This window comes from Hemicordylus capensis, chromosome 1 (assembly GCF_027244095.1).
Source record: "Hemicordylus capensis ecotype Gifberg chromosome 1, rHemCap1.1.pri, whole genome shotgun sequence".
In the NCBI taxonomy this organism is placed as follows: Eukaryota; Metazoa; Chordata; class Lepidosauria; order Squamata; family Cordylidae; genus Hemicordylus; species Hemicordylus capensis.
In genome coordinates, this window is record NC_069657.1 from 230,585,402 (window position 1) to 230,603,721 (window position 18,320).

An 18,320-nucleotide genomic window follows, 5' to 3' on the forward strand; every position below is an offset into this window, starting at 1 on the left:
ATGTTTTCAGGTTTTGATCAACAACCATGTCTAGATGGTACATTGTTCTAGTCTAACTGGTGCAATGTTCCTTTTAACAGGGATTTCCAGATATTGTTGACTACAAGTGCCATCATGAGAACCAGCGTGGTGTAGTGGTTAGAGTGCTGGACTAGGACCGGGGAGACCTGAGTTCAAATCCCCATTCAGCCAGGATACTTCCTAGGTGACTCTGGGCCAGTCACTTCTCTCTCAGCCTAACCTGCTTCACAGGGTTGTTGTGAAGAGAAACTTAAGTATGTACTACACCACTCTGGACTCCTTGGAGAAAGAGTGGGATATAAAATGTAAAAATCATCATCATCATCATCATCATCATCATCATCATCATCATCCCTGTTTGGACAGGGACGCAATTTCAGTGCTTGCCCTAGGCTCTATTTTCCCTAGATATGCCCCTGTCTATAAGGATAACATCACCCTTACCAGGGTTCCTGTTGGGGTATCAGACCATATTGAATGTGTATACTTAAGTTTGGGGACCAGGGATAGACTGGGACTTCTGTTGGTGTACCGATCACCCTGCTGCCCAACGGAATCCCCTACTGAGCTCACGGACTTGGTCTTGGATTTGGTGTTGGAGTCACCCAGACTCTTGGTGCTGGGGGACTTCAAGGTTCATTTCGGGACCAATTTATTTGCTCAGGAGTTCACAGCAGCCATGACAACTATGGACCTATCCCAAGTGGTCTCTGGACCAACACATATTGCAGGTCACACACTTGGTTTCTCTTTTACTCTGATCAGGGTGGTGTTCCATGGGTGGGGACTCCTGTGATTTCCCCATTGTCATGGACGGACCACCATCTAACCACTTTCCACCTCTGTAGGGGTGAGGAGCCTATTAGAATGGTCCACCCGAAGACACTATTGGACCCTATAGGATTCCAAGAAGCCTTGGAGGGATTTAATGTTGGTTTTGCCTGTGATCCTGTTGATGCCCTGGTAGAGAACTGGAATAACATGCGCACCAGGGCAGTAGACACAATTGCTCCCAAGTGTCCCCTCTAATCCCCTCGGATCCGAAAACTGGCCCCTTGGTATATGGAAGATCTATGGGGGTAGAAGTGGCAAGGCAGGTGACAAGTGACAAGGTAGGTGACAAGGCACAAGTGGAGAAAGACTCAACTAGAATCCAACAGATTACAACATAGAGCACATTTAAGGATCAATGCTCACGCAATAAGTGTGGCAAAGAAGTGGTTCTTTTCTGCCCGTATTGCATCTGCGAGTTCACGTCCAGCAGAGTTATTCAGGGTTGTGAGGGGGCTAGTATATGCTCCCCCTTCCTTGAATCAGAATTTGGAGTCATCAGTTACCCGCTGTGATGTGTTTAAAGAATTTTTTTGCAGATAAAACCAGTCAGATTCGGGCCAACTTAGATGAAGCCTTCACAATTAATTCCATGTCTGAATTGCAAGTGTCCAGGAATTCCTCTTCTGTTGTTTCAGTTTGTGACTCCTGAGGATGTGGACAAGCTGATTGGAATGGTGAGGCCTACCACTTGTTCTCTTGACCCTTGTCCAACATGGCTTGTTCTATCTAGCAGGGAGGCTGTTGTAGGAGGCCTGGTAGAAATCATAAGTACTTCTCTGAGGGAGGGCAGGATGCCTCCTTGTCTTAAGGAAGCAATTATTAGACCTCTTCTAAAGAAGCTGCATTAGACCCCTCGATGTTGAGCAACTATAGGCCTGTCTCCAACCTCCCATGGCTGGGCAAGGTAATTGAGAGAGTGGTAGCCTCTCAGCTCCAGATAGTCTTGGAGGAAAGTTATTGTCTAGACACATTTCAAACTGGCTTTTGGGTGGGCAACAGGGTGGAGACTGCCTTGGTCGGCCTGATGGATGATCTCCAATTGGTAGAGGAAGTGTGACTCTGTTGGTCCTTTTGGACCTCTCAGTTGCTTTCGATACTATCGACCATAGTATCTTTCTGGAACATCTGAGAGGGTTCAAGGTGGGAGACACTGTTCTACACTGGCTCTGCTCCTACCTCTCAGACAGATTCCAGATGGTGTCAACTGGAGATTGTTGCTCTTCAAAATCTGAGCTTAAGTATGGTGTCCCTCAGGGCTCCATACTCTCTCCAATGCTCTTTAACATGTACATGAAACCGCTGGGAGATATCATCAGGGGATTTGTAGTGGGGTGTTATCAGTATGCTGATGAGACCCAGATCTACTTCTCCATGTCAACTTCTACAGGAGATGGCATAACATCCCTAAATGCCTGCCTGGAATGGGCTGGATGAGGGAGAATAAACTGAGACTGAATCCAGATAAGACGGAGGTCCTTACTGTGCATGTTCATGTCATGCAGAGAAACCAGACTCGGGACCTGCGGATTCTCAACAGCTGCCAGACTTGAATTCTGATGTGGAAGAGCCTGGGATTCCACCTATAGTGAGATGAAGTATCAAGAGGCAGGCTCAGAGGGAACAATACAAGGAAGTACAGACAAGGGTGCAGGAGATAACAGGGGAGAAAGCCAAACTGCTGACTCAGGGAAGCCTGATTGGTTCTTGGTTCTGTTGAGCCATATATATTCAACAGTCTCTCATGGCTGAGTTGCTGTTTGCAACTTCACTGGCAGCAGATACTGTGCTCTTGGAATTATATCTTTTCCGTGTTCCAGTTTGTCTTGTCTGTACTTCCCTGTATTGTTCCCTTAATTCCTTGTTCTGTGTCCTTCGCTTGTTTCATTTCTTTTTTTGTCTTTTCTTCCACTTATTACTCAGTTATTGTTAGAGGGGGGTACCTAGTTTTAGTTCAGGAGGACTTAATTCATTTACTGTTTTCTTTGCGAGCCTTTTATTTTCCTTCATCCAGTTTCGTTGCTGCTTTCTGTTTACTCCCTCTCTCTCCGGGGGTTGTAAATCCTGTAGAGATAGCTAGGATAGCAGTTGACGACAGTTCAGAACTCCAGAGACGATTTTGATCTCCCTGTTCTAGATGGGGGTCACACTTCCCCAAAAGGAACAGGTTCGCAGTCTGGGAGTACTTCTGGATCCACACCTCTCCCTAGTATATCAGGTTGAGGCAGTGGCCAGAGGGGCTTTCTATCAGCTCCAGCTGCATCAGTTTATTGAGATGGACGACCTCAAAACAGTGGTACATCTGTTGGTAACCTCCAGACTTGACTTCTGTAATGCACTCTATGAGGGGCCACCTTTGTACGTAGTCCAGAAACTTCAGTTGGTTCAGAATGCAGCAGCCAGGTTGGTCTCCGGGTCATCTCGGAGAGACCACATCACTCCTTTGTTGATAGAGCTACACTGGCTGCCAATAGGTTTCTGGGCAAAATACAAAGTGCTAAAGCCCTAAATGGCTTAGGCCCTGGGTATTTAAGAGTACGTCTTCTTCGTTATGAGTCCCACCACCCATTGAGATCATCTGAAGAGATCCATCTCCAGTTGCTGCAAGCTCGGCTGGTGGCCACACAGGGACAGGCCTTCTCAGTTGCTGCCCCAAGACTGTGGAATGTGCTCCCTACTGAGATGCAATCCTCTCCATCTCTTACAATTCTTTAAATCACTTGAAAACCCACCTCTTTACCCAAGCTTTCTCAGCTTTTTAAATTTTTTAGGTTTTAATCTCTTGTTTATTTTTAAACTGTTAAATTATTTTAAGTTTTTGTATATGTTTTTAACTTGTTTTATTATTATTACTATTATTTGTTTGTTTGTTTTTAGTTCTTCAATTTCTATACTGCCCTTCCAAAAATGGCTCAGGGCAGTTTATACAGAGAAATCATATAGAAATCTATTGTTAACAACCCAGAGATGAAAGTTTGGGGCAGTGTACAAATCTGATAAATAATATAAATAAATATATAAGCTTTTAAAATGCTATCTTCTAGATTTAACTAGGTCTAAGAGGATATTCTAAAATCTGCAGGCTTTATTATAATAGAACACGAGATGCTCTCTTGTTCTTTGGATGTGAAAATAGCTCTGTTGTTTTTTAAGCTCAGTTTCCTGTTGGAGGTAATATTTGTATTTCAATAGAATGCCTCTAAAATGCTGGTTTATTTTTTTTAAGTATACAATTGGATTTTTCACAAATATTTCAAATCTTGCTTCCAAAGGATTTGGTGCACTTCATTCAAGAGAACTTTAAGAAGAGAGAGTGTGTGTTTTTCACTAAAGATGCCAAATCAATGTAAGCAAATATTTATTTCCAAACTCTGTAATTTTGAGTGATATTCATTATGTTGATCTTTAGGCCAGTTTCATGCATTGTATTTCTATACCACCCTTCCAAAATGGCTCAGTTATAGCACAGGGGATGGGCATCATAATAATAAATAATAAAGGCTGGAGGTGGCCTATAGCCCTCTGACTAGTAGCCCTTAATAGACCTCTTAAAGCCTTCCAGGTTGTTGGCTGTCACCACATCTTGTGGCAGAGAATTCCACAATTCTCTGGAATTGTGGAACCTACCAGACAGTAGATTGAGTTAAAGAAAACAAAGATTTATCAAGAAACATCACATACTGAGAGTGATATGGGGAGGAAATACCCAAACAAGCACTAGCACCCAACAACAAATGAACAGTTCTAACTGATTATAACTGACCAAGAGAGATCTATTAACATAACTCCTCATGCCTCTAGTGGCCAAAAGAGGTTATTGTGGTGCTAAAATCAATGCTTTAGAATTCTCACTTCTAACAAAACTGACCCCAGCCTAGATCTGGACAGCCATAGTCTGGGCTGGCTGCAGCCTCCAGTGTAAGGGTAGCCTCACACAAAATGTGAGTCATAAAGCCTAAATTGAGATGACAAATGAATGAATGACAATCATTCCAATTCCAAGTCTAAATCTAATTGTCATTTGCCTTTTCACACAGAAGAGTTAGTGCAGGACTTCCAGGTCATCACCTCAGCCTGATGTTCTAAGTGCACTCTGCTTATGAATTGTGCAAGTGTTGCTTGCTCTTTATCTGGCCATGTAGGTTAATTCATAGTTAAATATTTCATACTGGAGCCAAACATCCATACCTTGCAAAGACTGAAACATAAGGCTGAGATATTTATAATGTGGTGAATTCTGCCATAAAATAATTATTTTGGAAAGCCATTTTTCCTTCTCATGCATCCTGGAAAAACAAAATCAAAACCCTAATGGTTAATTATTTCTTTTTCCCATATACACACATCATAATAGTGACAACCTATGTAAATGTGGCCACACAAAATCTCAACATATAGAAGGCACTCAGATTAACAACCATGAGAAATGGAATTATAAGAAGCACACCAAAGAATTCCCAACGGATGCCTTTGGGGACATTGAATTTGAAAACTTGGGCAAGAGAGGAAAGGCAAGTCCATTAAATGCTTTTGTTCATATTTGTACATAGGACCAAGATTATCTGTGCTATAATTTTTCAAAAGCAATCATTTTAAAAGAGAAAAATATTATTGCATGGAGGCACTTTATATCAGATCCTATATTTAAAGATCATTTAATTACCTGGTCATTCAAGAAGTACCAGGAAGCCTGGAGATTTATCTTCTTTTTCTGTCACATAGATGCTTTAAAAAACACGGAGGTAAAATTTCTATTTGCATTGACATGCTTATTTGCCACATGCAAGTATATAGGAATCGATATCACTCTAATATGATTCAATATTAATTATAAACCACAAATAGAAATTATAAAGGAGAGCATTAAGAGGCATGTGAGAGGTGCCTGAATCAGAAGAACCCTTCAAATGAGACACTGACCACATGGAACTCTGCATAGTTTTATCAGAAGACGTTAGACAAGAAATAGAAACAGAAATAGCACAGCCTTATTTTTCCTTGGCAAAGATGCAACAAAAACTAATGCTAACAAAAATAGTTATCTTGCAATAAGCAATAAGCCTATTTACATTAGAAGTGCCTTTAGATGAAAATACATTATGCAAAACTTGAAATTTGGTCTTTTTTCTCTCCTTTTTATTCAGCGGCCCCTTATAATGCGAGGCCTTAAGCTGAAGCTTACTTAGCTTGCACCTGAATCCAGCACTGGGTGAATGGAAAGGCACTGAGGGAATGTGGTATCTGCCTTGTGACTGAATGAAATACTTTTCCTGATGTAAAAATGGTTTTTCTTTCTTTTAAGTATATCCGCCTGTCATATGACACAGACTCTGAAACACTCTATGACCTAATGACCCAGCACTGGCACCTGAAAACACCCAACCTCATAATTTCTGTCACAGGAGGAGCAAAAAACTTTGCTTTAAAGCCACGTATGCGCAAGATTGTCAGCCGATTGATCTACATTGCCCAGTCTAAAGGTGAAAGTAGTCTCTTCTTGCCTTCACTAAATAAGGGTAAAACTTGATATTAACTTAAGCATACGTTTGTAGCTGGCATGCTTGTTCTTTGTTCCGTAAGTAGCAGACAGGTTGGGCCCACTGCAGATTATTTTTCAGTTTGCCCCTGCCATGATTTTTGTCTGGATCTCATTTTATTTTGGCTCTGGAAAAAAAAGCTTTGCTTGCTGCCAATTGATATGCAAAGCTTCCCCATATGCTTCAAACAAGATCAAACAATCAATGTGTTCAAACATGACTGAACTTGGTTTTATTCTTACAATCTACAGGGGCCTGGATATTCACTGGGGGAACTCATTATGGGTTGATGAAGTATATTGGTGAAGTAGTAAGAGATAACACCATCAGCAGGACATCAGAAGAGAATGTTGTTGCTATTGGCATAGCTGCCTGGGGAATGGTTTCCAACCGTGACAGTCTGATCAGGAGCTGTGATGCTGAGGTACTGAACCTGATTAATGTCCTGTCTTTATGCAAATCCCCATATTACTGACATGGAACTAATTTGCCTTCCTAAGCCACCCAGCAAGTTTGTGACTGTGCTGGTAGCCTTCTTCCTCAAATCTCTTGCTGATCAATGACATAATGGATTACTGTCTCTAAAGCCTGAACAGTTATTGTTTTAATACTGTGGAGGGGGGGCGGACATCCAAAGTGTATTGTAACTAATGTGTCATCTATAAGGCAATCAAGTGCTACCCCCAATTTTGTACGACTGGAGACAAAAAATATATACTTTGATACTAAAGTGGCTTTTGCTAGGTAGTGTGAACCTAGGAGATAAGCAATACAGATTGACAAGAGGCTGGTTCTGATCATAGATGAGAAATTAAATTCACAAAAGGATTGGAACACATTTTTCAAAATTTAGAAAATAGGAAGAAATATGGGTTGTCAGAAATATCATATAATGTAACAGATGTATTTATTTATTTATTTATTTGATTTCATTTCTATACCGCCCTTCCAAAAATGGCTCAGAGCGGTTTACACAGAGAAATAACAAATAAATAAGATGAGATAAAATAAATAATTCTGGTAATTCAGTGGGGGAAGTGCCTTATTTTTGAATTTTAAAACTTGCTTTTATTTCTAGGCATCTTATTCAGCACAATACATTATGGATGATCTCAAGAGGGACCCTTTGTACTGTTTGGATAATAATCATACCCATCTAATTCTGGTTGATAATGGCACTCATGGATGCCCAGCCACAGAGGCCAAGCTACGAACCCAGTTAGAAAAATATATTTCTGAACGCATCATTCCAGGTCAGTTTCCAGTTGGAATTAGAGTGCTGAGTTTCCAACTGGGATTAGTGTTCTTCTGAATTAAGTGCCATACTCTGGACAGGGGTGGGTGTTAAAGGAATCCTCTGAGAGTGAATTGTTACCCCTGGGAGAAATTATGAAAGGTTTTCACTTGTTTTTAATTACTGACATCCAGCCAAACACTGTGCTTGCTCAACAAAGTTGTGCACATGCAAGAAGGTTGAATAGCTAAACTAAGTCACGAAAATGTTCAAAGTTGTGGAGATGTGCACAAAACAGACCAGGTTAACTAAAATGACCCCCACGTGTGCACAGGTTGAAGAAGGCCTGGAACAGGCTGCCACCGGTGTGGGCTACTCCTAGAGAGTACCGAGTATTCTGGGGGAGAACCAAGCCACTGCCAGCCCCGCTGCCACCTCCGCAGCCCTCCACTGCTGCTGGAGACACTGGGACTTGTATGTACTAACTCACTCCCCTCCCACCCCCTCTAGGTTTAGGGAAAGCTCCTCTGCCCCTTTATCACTAGAGCTCCAAACCAGCTCGGTTCGAATTGGGCCCAGTTCAGTTTGACCTCAGACAGAGGCTGGTCCAGTTTAACCCCAAACCTGTCAAGCTGAGCTAGTTTAATGTCATGCTGGCATCACAACTGAGCAACTAAGCTGGCTCACACACCTCTGCCAAGATGTACTTGTGCATCAGTGATAGCAGAACAGGATGTGGGCATCTACTTCTGCACTCTGGAAGGCAAGTTTCTGACTTAGTGCATCTGGCTAGTGCAATGTTCACACAACATTTTGTGCAAGTTCAGTGTTAATCTGGATTGTAACCTTGAGAGGAGTTATCTGATGTGCCTTGAGGGTTGTTATGGCTGAAAGGCATTCTGTGAATATAGTAAGCAAAGTAAGTAAGCAAATATTCTTGTTAAAGACCTTCTTCTACACAGTAAGCTCATTCACACAGTAAGCTTCATCTGTGCATGAAGAAATGCCCATGTAAAAAAAAAAGGTTAGTCGAATGGATTTGATGGATATGCTCAGCTTAACCCAAACTCAGGACTGATTAAGGAAGAATCGTTTTGCTATATGGAGATTGTCTCTATGTTGAAAACATTTTCATTCTTCATTTATATTCTATTTTTCTAGAAACTCTACATTGGTAAAGTTGAACACTCATCATAGCAGTGATAGCTAGTGGGAAACAGAGTACATGGTGATCATTTGTGTGCACTTCCCCCATGGCCTGTTATGGCAGCAACATAACTGTGTTGTTCATTTTCAGACAGGGCATGTTAGAAATGATGGGGCAACCATATTTTATTTATTTAATCATGAATCTGTCCTGTTCACATATAAAGCAGGGAATAGGGTATCAAGTTTTGACAGTAGTGGCACATGGGCAAAGGAAACGGATTCCTCCCCACTGCCTTGCCTTGCCTTGCCTCCCTATGGTCTGTCAACCCATGAACTTTTTTCTCTCAGCCAGGCAGGGAGAAGGAGTATAGAAGCTGCACTGAAAGGTAAAGGTCTGGGGTAACAGAGAGGCAAGGGAAGACAGGATTCAGTTCTTCTCACCAACACACTTCACACAAATACCCCAGCTTCAGAAATGAAGGGCTGGGTTCTCATTATCATGCTAATTCTAGTTAAAAGGGGTTGACTGACATTGGCATGATCATGTGAACCCATTACATGGTGGGAATCCCAACTAACTTCTGTGGAACTAACCAGAATATCTTAGACCAAATAAGATCTGGGCTAGTCATCCACCCAGAAGCCCTGACCAGGATGTAGTGATCATGAGTATCAGTAGATCCTGATTCCCACTCATCCTGATTCCATCCTGATTCCCACCCATTCTGGCTACCTGCATGCACCGCACCCTCACCTTCACCACATGAGCCAGTGTGGTGTAGTGGTTAGAGTGCTGGACTAGGAGCGGGGAGACCTGAGTTCAAATCCCCATTCAGCCATGAAACTAGCTGGGTGACTTTGGGCCAGCCACTTCTCTCTCAGCCTAACCTACTTCACAGGGTTGTTTTGAAAGAGAAACTCAAGTATGTAGTACACCGCTCTGGGCTCCTTGGAGGAAGAGCAGGATATAAATGTAATAATAACAACAACAACAACAACAACTCGATGTCTGGATAAAACAAACCAGTCAATAACACCTGTCTGACTGCGTAAACAAGAAATAATAATAATAATAATAATAATAATAATAATAATAATACTGCCCATAGACCCCTGTGCCTAGAGTGAATACCACCCACTGATGCCCACACTCACACTCCTGTGCCTAGAATGAACCACACAACCACTGCTGCTCTAGCCTTCTGCCCACATTCTATGGCTCTCAAGCCCCAACACCTTACACTGCACTCTGGCAACACACCACAACATCCATACTGGCTTGACCCACCTACATCTGCCTCCACAACTTCTCTTGAAGGAACACCAGCTCAAATACCAGTTGGCAGTGCAGGAGAGTGCACCTGTGTTTGAGTTACCTCTGCTACTCGTATCCCCTTACTGCAACCTCTATATTTCCAGATATTAATAAAAGCAGTATGCCACAGAGCTGTGTCCCACCTGCCTGCCTTCAACAGCCACTGAGTAGCAGCTCAGTCTCCAATGGGGATAATGACTCCCTACACTGTGGTCTGCAGTCAGATGTTTGGCCAAAGGTGGGGAGAAAGAGTGGGTGTGTGCTGGGGACAGTCTCAGCAGCAGTGAAGCACCACTGTGTGGATCCAGAAGTAAGAATGGCTGCAAGGTGGCTTGGATTGGGATGTGTATATGGTAGCTACTGAGTGTGGTGAGTGTGTTAACTCCATCTTTCACCAGTGATGTTTGGGTGCTGAAGCTTCCTCCAAAAATTCTACTTCCCTTTTGGGCACAGGGGTGACATTGGTCAGTTGGAGGACAATTAGTTTTGCTGGCAAAGGGAGGAGATTCTAAGTTGATAGGGACAATTAATAAGTTGGCATACTTCTCCCTACTATCAGTCCCTGAGGGGATGCCTTCCCCTTGTCTCCTACCAGCTGCCAAACTCACAGTGACTGGGTGCAGGGAACAGTCCATCCCTGATTTCTTTGCCCTTCCCCCTCTTGGGGGAAACACCTGCCCATAGTGGGATGCAGACAGTGCCTAGGGATGTGCGAGGGCCAATTCGATGGCGGGTTGGTGGTGGCTTTAAGGGGGGAGGATGCACTTACCCCTAGGGGTGTGCAAGGAACCAGCTGGCCTGGTTTGGTTTGGGTGCGAACTGCATCCGAACCTGACCAGGCCAGTTTGGTCCAGCACCCCCCCGGACACCCCCCCGGTTCAGTCTGGGGGTGTTTCACAATTTAAAAAAAGAAAGAAATTAAAAGCTTTTTTAACTGTAGCCCCTAGGGCCTTCAGGGACTATTTGAGCCTGTGCAGTAGCCTTTTTTTTTTTTTTTTTATAATGGCCATTGGAAACAAAATGGCCACTGTGCATGCTCAAATGGTTCCTGCAAGGCCCTAGGCCTTGCCAAGCCTCACAGATGTGACCAATATTTAAGGGGGCCACCTGTAATTAGGAGTATTGCTTCGGAGAGGCTAGTATGAGTCCCCAAAAGAAAACAGATCCCGGACACCAGCTGGATTTAGTTCATCAGTTTATTGTTACATCCTAAACATCAGCTAAACTATAGTCCATTCACTCACACACACATACATACATACTCACCAGCCCCATTTAAAATGCGATCAGTCTTTAAAATGGGGTGTTGGAAGAAGCTGTGGGCCCCACGATCTTCTATGCTTCTCCGGGGAAGCATCTGTTGATGCCTGGCTTTAAAAAGGGTTGCCTGTCCTTTGAAGCTGTTTGATGTTCTGTGTTTACATCCGTCTGATCCCAGGATCGACCTTAGTCCTTGTTTTCCAAGAAGCTGTCTCCGGCATTTTATCCAGTTTTCTCTGGTTGTTTTGGGCATTTCTTCCCAACATTTCACCATGGTTGGGGGTGGGGGGGCTGGTATGTTGCTTAGTCATGCACTCTTTCAAACACACACACACAGAGTTATTTAACCAGAAGTAAATCATTCTATTAGGTTTGCTGACAATCCTTGAAGTGGGAGCAATTCCCCTTATCAACATCAATACTTCATTCGGTTATACACGTAGGCTATAGAACGATGATATAAACAATCACTTTTATTCAAATAATAATATTACTTGTATTACATGTCACAGAGGCCATTTGAGCATGCATGGTGGCCTCCAAAATGGCCTCCGCACCAATCTTTGCCTGAAAATCAGCTCGGAATGGGCTGTGGTGGTGAATTAAGAGGCTGGTGGGAGGAGGGGGAACCTTTGCAGACCCACACGCCACGGAGTTTAGGAAGGGGCTATAGGTATTTTTATTTTTTATTTAATTGCAAACTGGGGAGGGGGTTTCGGTTCGGTCCGACCGGAACCCGAAGCCCAGAACCAGATGGCACATCCCTACTTACCCCCCCCCCCCCCGCTGCACTTACCCTGCCAGCACGCGTCTCCCTAAAAGCCCGTCAGGGTGGCAGCGTACCTCCCTGCCACCCTGCTCCGTCGTTATCCAGAAGTCACCAGAACTATTAGCTGTGACTGCGTGTGTGCACAGTCACAGCTACTACTTCCAGTGACTTCTGGATAACGTTGGAGCGGGGTGGCAGGGAGGTACACTGCCAACACAATAGCCTTTTAGGGAGACATGCGCCGGGGGGAAACGTGGGGGGAAGTGCATCCTCCCCCACCCTTAAAGTCATCACCACGCCCATCGTAAAACCCTTGAGCCGGGCAAGGTTCGAACTGGTTCGGAGGCCCGTAAAAGGGCCTCCCAACATGTTTGTGCACATCCTTAACAGTGCCCCTGTTACAGTGGCAGATGCTGAGGAAGGATCTGTTCAGGATGCCCTGGGGTCCATGGATTTGCCTAATTTAATCTCAAAGTTCAGGTGGGGCTGTCTGATGGCACAACTGCAGGTCAGTCTAGTCCTGGATGGCCCTTTTCCATATTATTTTCTTCTGGGGTGACCCGGGGTTCAGCCATCTCACAAGCTGGATGATTGCCCCAAGACAGAGATGTGTTTACTTCAGCTTGTGCTTGCTTTGGTGGTTGCTACACTTCCATGGTGAAGCGCTCCAGGGATTGCTGAGTGCAGTCAAATAAGCTTGGATTTGCTGTACCAATCCACTCTGGCATCAAGGCCAGTGGGAGCATCACTGGTGATGTGCTGAAGGTCTTCCTGGGTGAAGGCAACACAAGGGGCAACATGATCCATCTGGGTCCCTGGAGACCAACAGCTCCCACAGTCCACTCTCCTTGGTGAACCACCAGCTGGGATGGGGGTGGGGCTGCACCACCGCATTCCAACAGTGACACTGATTGTGTGTTGGATGCCCCACACCAATCCTGGCTGACCTCCAGGGGCAGAAAAGCTGTCATGAGAACATAGCCAAAAGAGTATTTACATGAACAACAAATATGACTGCCCAGTATTGTCTAGTTTGGCCTTAAGGACAGGCCTGCACAGAATTAGGCCACCTGCTTTGACATCTGGTTATTAATACTGAGCTAGATGGAGTAGTGGTAAGTCTACTAATTTGTGAAAATAACTATACTATTGACAACTTCACACAACACACCCAAACCCAAACCTCTGGTTCCTGTCTTTGGTTGTGTCATCTGAACCCACCAGTGTGGGCATATTCTGCTAAACCAAACATGCCAAAAGCCAAGCCTCCATTTCCCAGAGATTGGCAGTGAGCCAGGATCTTTGGGGGATGGGAGGTGATGTGTTAACATTGGTTGTGTCATCAGAACCCATCATCAGAAGGTGATGTGTTAACATTGGTTGTGTCATTGGCACATTCTGCCTGACTTTTAGTTCTGGAACCAACATCTGTAGCTCATCTGTCATCTTGGTTACAGATGAGTCTAGAACCAAAGGTTGGGTAGAATATGCCAACTTTAGTGGGTTCGGATGTCACAAACGATGTCGGCATACCATACACCCCACCCCAAGATGTCTGGCTCACTACCAAGCTCTGGGAACCAGAGGTTTTGCTTTTGGTACAAGAATAAAGAAAATGGATATTAAATAGTGATTTTAGTCCCCCCACCCCCACTAAAAGCTTGTCCTGGTTTTAAGGCAAGAATGATCAACACACAAAAAATGCAGCATTTGATGCTCTGTTTAATGCATGGCTTATGGGGAAAATTAAAACTATAAGTACTCTTGAAGGAAGTTTATAAAAATTCCTTCACTCGCTGAAAAATATTTACTTTAAAAATCAATCATAAAGTATTATGTATTTTAAAAATCAAGAACTTATTCTGCATTCACAAGCTTTAGTGCAGGAGCATGCACAATGCTATGGGATGTTTGTGATGAAAGCAAACTACCTACACAGTTCTCTTCAAAATACCTCAAAGAATAAGGAAAAAACATGTTGGCAGTCTGATCTGTTGAAGTTGTTACAAATAATTAAACAATAGATAAAAACATTTTGCATAAGCGAACTACCTTACACCTAATTAATATTACAGCATATGAAAAATGTTCATAATTAATAAAAAAGAATTTTTTTGTACATTGGTGTATCACATTAGGTGTTTGCTTCTTCCTGGAAATCCTCATTGTCTTCTTCCTATAGCTCCTCATTCTCTGGCTCTTCATTTTCCATCATGTTGTCACAAGCATCCTCTTGGTTCTGTGTATTTTGAAATGCACAGGAACACATGTCGTAGCAGCTCAACCTTGCTTTATGACAGCTGCATCTTCCTCTCTGGCATCTGGAGGCTATTGCAATTCCCAGTTATCAAGGCATTTCATGGGTGGTCTTTTCATTCATTCATTCATTCATTCATTTAATACATTTGCATACAGCCCCAAATGCAAGTCTCTGGGCGGTTTACAACGAAACAATAAAAACAACAGGGGGGGGGATTAAAACATTACAACAATTAAAATTTAAAATGTTAAAACTATAAAACTATTTTAAACATAATTAAAACAATATCTAATTAAAAGCCTGGGTGAACAAATGCATCTTGACTGCCTTTTAAAATTGAGAGATTTTAAAAAATTGAGATGGGGAGGATCTTGAGATGGGCAGTCAGGAAGTATGTTCCAAAGCCTCGGGGCAGCAATGGAGAAGGCCCGTCCCTGAGTAGCCACCAGACGAGCTAGTGGCAACTGCAGACGAACCTCTCCAAATGATCTCAATATGTGGTGTGGTTCATAGAGAAGACAACGGTCTCTTAAATACCCAGGGCCCAAGCTGTTTAGGGCTTTATAGGTTATAACCAAAACCTTGTATTTTGCCCAGAAACGTATTGGCAAAGATCTACTTAGTTTAGATCTTTTAAAATAGAAGTGATATGATCTCTCTGAGATGACCCAGAGACCAACCTGGCTGCCTCATTCTGGACCAACTGCAGTTTCTGGACTACATACAAAGGCAGCCCCACATACTGTAGAGCACATTGCAGTAGTCAAGTCTTGAGGTGACCAGCAGATGTACTACTGTTCTGAGGTCATTTATCTCAAGAAAACGGACACAGCTGGCGTATCAGCTGAAGCTGATAAAAGGCACCTCTGGCCACTGCCTCAACCTGGGACACCAGGAAGAGGCACCCCCAGACTGTGTACCTGTTCCTTCTGGGCAAGTGTGACCCCATCCAGAACAGGCAGATCAAAATCATCTCCTGAGTTCCAACCCCTCACAATAAGTACCTCTGTCTTATCTGGATTCAGCCTCAGCTTGTTACTTCTCATCAACCCATCACTGCCTCCAGGCAGGCATTTAGGGAGGCCTTCTCCTGATGATGTTGACATGGAGAAAAAGATGTGGGTGTCATCAGCATACTGATAACACCCTGCACCAGATCTCCTGATGATCTCTCCCAGCGGTTTCATGTAGATGTTAAACAACATTGGAGACAATACGGAGCCCTGAGGAGCCCATACCAAAGTTCAGTTTTTGAAGAACAGTCCCCGAGGGACACCATCTGGAATCTGCCCAATATATAAGGGTGGAACCACTGCAAAGCAGTGCTTCCAACCGCCACCCCCCTCAGACCTGGAGCATCCTTCTGGATACTATGGTCAAGAGTACTGAAAGCCACCGAGAGGTCCAAAAAGACCAACAGAGTCACACTCCCTCTGTCAATTCCCAATTGGAGATCATCCATCAGGATGACCAAGGCAGTCTCTACCCCATTGCCCACCAAAAAACTGATCTGAAACGGGTCTAGATAATCAGTTTCATCCAAGACTGCCTGGAGTTGGGAGGCCACCACCCTCTCAGTTATCTTTCCCAACCACGGAAGGTTGGAGACAGGCCTATAGTTGCTCAGCTCTGAGGAATCCAAGACAGGCTTCTTCAGAAGTGGTCTAATAATTGCCTCCTTAAGGCAAAAGGGCATCCTGCCCTCCCTCAGAGAAGAGTCTGTGATTTCTTGTTTTGTACCTTGTCCTGGAACAGAAACAAAGACACTGTAGTCTGAGCTCATGACATGCTGGTTGACTTCAGAGTATTTTTCTTCTTCTGTGGATAGGCTTGTGTTTGGTCCCTTGAGAACCCAACTGAAGAAGCTATACAATTCACTTAGAACATTCCAATCTGTAACTACTACAACAAATATTTATATACGGCTTTTCAACAAAGGTTTCCAAAGCAGTTTACATAGAGAAACAAACAAATAAACAAACAAATAAGACGTCTCCGTGTCCCCAAAGGGCTCACTATCTAAAAAGAAACATAAGATAGACACCAGCAACAGCACTGGAGGGTTATGGTCAGTTGCTCTACCCCTGCTAAATAAAGAGAATCACCACTTTGAAAAGGTGACTCTTTGCTTAGTTAGCAGGGAAGACTTAACTTCTGTAAGTGAACCAGAAAATACCCATCTCTCTTTGGTAATAAGTTTTCATAGAATCTTAGCAGCAGCATAGAGTATTTTATGTCATCATTTCCATCAGTGTTGCTCTCTTCTGCTAACTGATTTGTAGCATCTCTTTAAATTTTGATAGAAACACGTTCTGATTCATTCACTCATTTGGGTTTTTGGAATTCTACACTTGGTATATCACGCTGTATTATTTGCTTAATTTTTTGTGGCTGGCATGGCTGTCCACATTATTTGCCATAAGGACTCCTATGTATGCCTCTTGAAGATGAGCCATGGTGATTATATTTCCATCCAACAATGTATTCTCAAGCAGACTAAGGAATTCAATCTTGGCTGCCACCTCATTCACCTTGCTTGGTTTTTGTGGGTGGAGCGATTCACATTTGTTACATGTGTTGCCTAGCACTGTTGTGGTATTTAATGTCAATAGCATGTGCATATTGAGGATCATTGGTTGTACAAAACTTGACAAGCAGTTTCTCATTCCCACTTCTTTCAACTGCATCTTTAAGTGACTGACCAGCATTTTCTGTAGCAACTAAATGCAAAAGGTTCTTATAACCTGGTCCATTCTCACAAAAGAAACTTAATTCCCTTTTGTAAGGTGATGATCGAGATCAAGTGAAGATACTCTTGATGGTATTGGGTCTTCCTCAGTATTCAATTTTATCTTGCTTTCATATCGTTCTTTGGCACATTTGAGTCTTTTGGTATGAACAGTCTCTTGATAACATTTTCTATGCCATGAACATCCTTTTGCTTGAAGATCGAATCTCAGGGAAACTTTTGTCTCCATAGTGAGCACACTCCCTGATAAAGCTCAGTAAGTTTTCATAGGATATAGCAACAGGCTTCTCCACCAGTGCCTCATTTGTCTCTCTCTCTGACAGATGATACAAAGCGAGTAGTTATTGTCCTATCTTGCTACTTTACCTCCACAAACTTCAGGGTGGGAAACACCTTCTATTGTTAATCAATGAACAACAGTCTCAACAATATTTAAGTGGCTCTGAGGATCTGGAACACACACTCAAAAATCACAGCCTAACTGTGGTTAATTACCTTGTCTGTTGGTTTAACAGACATGAATATTGCATTTACAGTATAAAATACCTTAAAAATAACTTTCTATTTTAATGAGGGATTATAAAAAACAGAGCAGATTCTCAGACTGCCAACATGTTTTTTCTTGCTTTTAGAGGTATTCTGAAGATAATTACATAAGTGGTTTGCGTTCATCACAAAAATCCCACAGGTTTCCAAATCATTGTATATGTTCCCTCACTACTTCTACTAATTTAGCTATTGGTTAATAAAGGGTGCTCTAGTCATACTTCAGCTTAGTCATACTCTGAGAAAACAAAGACCATAGTTCAAATCAGATGAGGTACAATGTCATCATACTATTTTCAGGTAGATACCTTATATTATGGAAGAGTTAGAAGCATTTTTATTCATGTTTGCTTTCACAATAGAGTAAAGAAAGTCTAATTAAGGACAAGACTGAGAATTTTATAAACTCTGCAAGGTAAAATGGAAGAAGGATTTTGAAATATGTAGTAGTACTGCAATTTATACATTTGCTTATTATGACCTTTGTGTTTCAGATTCCAATTATGGTGGGAAGATTCCAATTGTGTGTTTCGCCCAAGGGGGAGGAAAAGAAACTCTGAAAGTAAATCTCTTTTTTCTCTCCCTAAGTTTTCCCTCTACCCCAAGCCCTAGTGGGGGAAGCAATGCTAACTGGTTGCCATTTAATTAT

The 18,320-nt window shown here is 42.9% G+C and overlaps 1 protein-coding gene across 15 annotated transcripts in view; it reads left to right on the forward strand.

Annotated features, from left to right (window-relative positions):
* The window catches only part of LOC128340317 (transient receptor potential cation channel subfamily M member 8-like), a 151,867-nt gene that overhangs the window by 25,651 nt on the left and 107,896 nt on the right, over positions 1-18,320 (forward strand). For 2 of the 15 annotated variants that reach the window (XR_008313592.1, XR_008313594.1), the window contains exons 1-7: positions 1,011-1,529; positions 4,125-4,198; positions 5,207-5,363; positions 6,155-6,332; positions 6,641-6,813; positions 7,468-7,642; positions 18,166-18,233. Coding sequence is in view for 10 of the 15 variants with exons in the window: in XM_053285302.1 (XP_053141277.1) it covers positions 1,422-1,529; positions 4,125-4,198; positions 5,207-5,363; positions 6,155-6,332; positions 6,641-6,813; positions 7,468-7,642; positions 18,166-18,233 (933 nt within the window). In the remaining 5 variants the exon portion in view is untranslated. Of the gene's footprint in view, positions 1-1,009; positions 1,530-4,124; positions 4,199-5,206; positions 6,333-6,640; positions 6,814-7,467; positions 7,643-18,165; positions 18,234-18,320 lie in introns of those variants that run through there. The other 13 variants (XR_008313590.1, XM_053285300.1, XM_053285292.1 and 10 more) reach the window with 11 other exon arrangements.